The sequence below is a fragment of the Marmota marmota genome, unplaced genomic scaffold (assembly GCF_001458135.2).
Source record: "Marmota marmota marmota unplaced genomic scaffold, marMar, whole genome shotgun sequence".
Taxonomy (NCBI): Eukaryota; Metazoa; Chordata; class Mammalia; order Rodentia; family Sciuridae; genus Marmota; species Marmota marmota.
The window spans coordinates 14569139-14573706 of NW_026000101.1; the positions used below are offsets into that span (position 1 = coordinate 14569139).

General features: G+C 46.7%; 1 protein-coding gene across 1 annotated transcript in view; it reads left to right on the forward strand.

The window, feature by feature from the left end:
• Positions 1 to 1750: 1750 nt before the first annotated feature.
• The window catches only part of Igfbpl1 (insulin like growth factor binding protein like 1), an 18983-nt gene continuing 16165 nt past the window's right edge, over positions 1751 to 4568 (forward strand). Inside the window, exons 1-2 of the mRNA XM_015492128.2 lie at positions 1751 to 1757; positions 4133 to 4238. Of these exons, the coding sequence (XP_015347614.1) occupies positions 1751 to 1757; positions 4133 to 4238 (113 nt within the window). The remainder of the gene's footprint in view (positions 1758 to 4132; positions 4239 to 4568) is intronic.

Genomic DNA, 4568 nt, shown 5'->3' on the forward strand with positions numbered 1-4568 from the left:
GGGGGGGGGGGGGGGACGGCCGAAGCTATTTTACTATCTGTAGAAAGAGAAAGTTCCAGGGGCTTCCACAAGGCCCTGCCTCTCAAAATGGCCCTTACGTTGTGTGTCAAAGTCACGTTGAGACTGGTTGCCAGGTATGTCTGTATATTCAGGAGCTGGGGAAGTAACTACAGGGTGGTCACTGGGATTTGAATTCAATCCCTCGGTGCCATCAGCCCGACTTGGACTGTGGCTCACTGTAGTAGATGTCAGTGGTCCCCTTGGAAAGAGCTTACAGGATGTTTGACAGAATACATTTATACAGAGTCTGTCTTTAAGGGGATCTGGATTCCCTTTCATGCAATGGGGCTAGTTTAGATCTGAAAAACAGATGAGAGTCCCCTGCTGTCCTCTGCGGTGATTCCAGTTGACTTGTGGACACCAGACTTACAGTTTTTCCTGTTATGTGGAGCATGGGACACTTCAGTAGGATGCTCATGTATGTCATTCTTAAGGATATGGTGATGACTAGTCAATGCCAAAGGTCCCTGTGGGTCAAAACACTGGGACGCCCACCCGATCCTGCTGCCTATTATGGGATATGTGCCCCGCTATCTTTGGCACATTTTGCTACCACTGGGCCCCTGCTATTCTGGGAACCCATCATCTGTAGTGGAGTCAGAGAGCCCATCTCAGTGGGGGAACTCTTATCTCATGTGGCCACCAGGAGGTTTTCAAGGATATTAGTGCTCCTCTCACTTGTGGATTTCCCAGTATCACAGTGAAGGGAACATCCTCTGTGACCCCTTGGGGAATGTAGTGGGTGGGTGGCCGTGCAGATTGTCCACAGTAAATCAATCCTAACTTCTACTTAAGCCCTAGTATTCCTTCCTGTACAACACACCAAGAAAGTTCTGGCATCTCAATATCACTACATGGAGGTCATCACTGAGTCCTAGTTTTATTCCAGGAGTTAAGTAAACTATAGAGCTACCATGTTGAATTTCTGGAAGGGGCACTTGTATTCATAAATTTGATTTAATACAGAGTTGCATTCCCTCCTCCTCCCTCTAAGGCCATTGGAATCCATTCATGCACATGTTCCTTGGGCTTCTACAGTAGCCACACTTTCTGGCATAGAAGCTCTATCTTCTCAGGTCAGGCTTTGTATCCACCCTACTCAAGCACATCTGATGCCCTTTGGGAATCTAGTGGCCACAAGACGTAGGTGTTGAGGAGAAAGGGTACTCCTTGCAAGGCAACTGCCTGGGTGACCTTTTTACAGGGTCCTTAGGCAAAGGAAAGTGAATCTTCTCAGACATGATGCCCAAGCTGCTTCCAAGGCAAGAGAGGCTCAGAATGAAGAGGCCCCCGCTGTCCTCTATGGTGATTCCAGTTGACTTGTGGACATCAGACTTGCAGTTTTTCCTGTTATGTGGAGCATGGGACACTTCATGTGACACTTAAGTCATTAAAATATGTTACATTCCTCAGCAAACAACATATTCTCTGTAGGAGAAATGTGGACCCAAAGACTTTTCTGTACCAACAAGAAGAATACAAGTTACCCTGAAGGGGGTGGACTTTTGTGACCTTTACACAGACTAGATTCCAAGACTCAAGGAGACCAGATAACTAGAAGCAAAGTCCCCCAACCACAAAATCTGTAAGGATAAGTCCCAATTAGAACTGGTCAGCATGGGACAAAGTAACCCAGAGGGGTCTTGGATCTTTAGCATGTCATTAAAACAGTAAAAATCTCCCCGCCACCATGCACAGTGAGGACTCGAAAGTCTGACGCAATCCTGCTGTCAGTCAAAAGTGGAGAGGTGGACCTGAGTGGGACTCTTGGAAACTCCCTGGGACCTCCGATGAAACAGAAGGGCAGGAGAGGCACACTGTCCCTCTATTCTCTGAGAGGATGCACTCTCTTTCTCCCTTGAGTGGATCCCTTTTCCTTTCTCTTCTAATGAACTCCTGCCTGTTCCTATGTGTGACTCACTTGAATTCTTCATGCAAGATTGCAAGAACCAGTGGATGCAGACCCCCATGGTCACTTAGGTGGATCTCACTCTGTAACATTAATCAGTGTCCCAACAGATTGGCAAGGCTGTAAATTCAACTTATGCTATAATCATGCAGGCCACATACTTAAATTGTATTTGTCATTTTCAGGAATACTGACCTGCAGCTACAAGAAACATAATTCTTATATTTTTAAAATAAATAACTTACACTACCATTGGAGCTTATTTCTAGATGAGCTCTGCAGTTATTTGACTGTGACTCATGTTTGAGGGTGCTTTCCCAGGACCACTTCTGGTAGGCATTGAGATGTCATTCAGGGCCTAGTTAGGGAACACGCAGAGCTTAATATAAAAAAGTATTAACTTAGTAAGCAACTGCAGAGACAGTCACCACCACTAAGATTAGAACAAAGGGAAAGTTGGAATTTTTAAAACTTGGAAGCCCACAGGAGGGGACCTTGGGGCTGAAACACCTTTGCAGGAGTCTGCTACTTGGCCTATGGGAGTGTTTTTGAACTTGGAGTAGGGACCCTGTGGGGCTGGGGCAGCCCATTTGGAGTGGACCTGAGCCCCAGAAGCTCTCAGACCCTGTAGCCACTCCCTACCAGGTCACCCAGTACTTGTGCAATACAGAGATAGCGAAGGTCTAAGCTTCTGGTGCCGCCTCTCCATGGCTCCTCCCTCTTTTGTGTCTTACACCCCCCAAATCTCAGTTCCCCAGCCAAAACTCTGATGCCCCTGTAAAGCCAAACCCTGAGGACCACTTGCCCACCTCCCTGCACTGTGGCCTAGAAGGCATCCCCAGGGGTGACCCCCAAGGAAATGTGGCCCCATCCTCCCTCTCAGGGACCACTGCCCTGTGTCAGAAGACTGTCCAGTGCCTGCCCACGTAGATTTATTCATTTTGTCCAAATTTCACAGTTGTTAATGCAGGAGGGAAAGTCCCCTGTCATTCTTTTTTGGCTGCTCAGCAGCTGAATTCCTGTCTTCCCCATCTGCCTCTTGCCATGTCCCCTGTACACTGCATGGAAGCAAAATCTGTCCCTTGACAATCCCTGCCCATCACTCAGGGGCCTTTCCGCTGGAAACACACCTCTCCCCCTGCTCTGGAGTGGCCCATGGGAGGTCTGAAGACGTGGATTTTTATGGCCTCTCAGCCTGGAGCAGGGCCTTCTGAGTGGCCTGTCTGTTCAGCTTAAGATTCAAATGCATGGCCTGTTCATGGAGAGGCCGCTCACTTGAACTCCTGTCCTCTTCCTCTTGGAAGCTCCCCAAGGACAGGGATAAAAGGCTCCCGCCATTTCTCACCATGCAAAACTGGAGAAATGAATGGAGACATTCGCTTTTGCTTCAGAAGCTACAGGGTGTGCACGCATCCACTCTAAGTGGGGCTTTAACTAGTTTTCCCTGGGTCCTTTGTATCCAGGCCATAAGCAGAAGAGGTGTAAGTCACACCATCCATGCAGAGTAGCCTCCACCCCCCACCCCTGTCCCGCCCCCATGCCTGGGATCTTACCACCTGCCAGACAATAGGGCACCTCAACCCACTTCCCTGCTGGGAGAATTGTCCCTTCTGTTTCCCATCATCCTGCAGGGCTTGGCAGGTGTGGCCCACAGTGTTAATAGGTACCTTGGGATTCAGGGAGGGAAAGAACTATCTGATGGCAATAGGTTTGTGGGTGATTTAAAAAAGAAACCAGACACTGCAGATCTGCCTTCAAAGCTTTGGAATGTTTTCTCCACCCAGATACTCAGACTTTGATGCCCCAGGCTTAGTGTTGGAAAATGAGTCTTGCTTTAATTCTCAGTGCCATTATGCAAACATAATGCTCTCCCTACCATTTAAAAGGAATGTAGATGGTATGCAAATGTACCGCTGTGGGATTGTATATTCCAACTCACATTAAGCATACATTAATTTCTTAATAATAACATCATTCAGTTACTGCTCCCTCAATATTTGCATAAAAAGGGGGCCAATCATTGCTCTTTGCATTTGCCACATTCTGTCTGGTCTGTTTCTGTCTGGTCAGGCTTTGTACTATGGGAATGGTGGTTTAGTTTGAGGAGATTAAAAATCATCTCGCTCAGCTCCTAAGGGTTTGACCCCCTTTCCATGCTTCTAGCTAAGACATCCTTGAACTTTTCCATTGACAGGGAGTTCACTACCTATGGAGCCACCTATTTTCTCTTAGGACAATCAGGAATCATTTTCAAGTTTGAACATAGCAGGTAGGATGTCCCTGAAATACAGCGTAGGATTTATCTTTTTGTTTCCCAGTCCTGCTCTGTTCCACTAACATTATAAGTGTTTCCGTTACATCATTAAACCATCTTAAAATTCTTTGCATACAAACACACTCACATATGTAAAAATATGCTACCACACTAGATGTACACATTACAATTGCCATTTCACTAAACGATATACTATAAACATCTTTTTATTCCAACTAACCACATCTCCTTCCTCTCCTTCCTTAATGCCTGCATAATCCATAGTTTATTTAATCATTGCCTGCCAGTGGGCGTGTAGGTTGTTTCAACTTTTTTTGGCGGGGG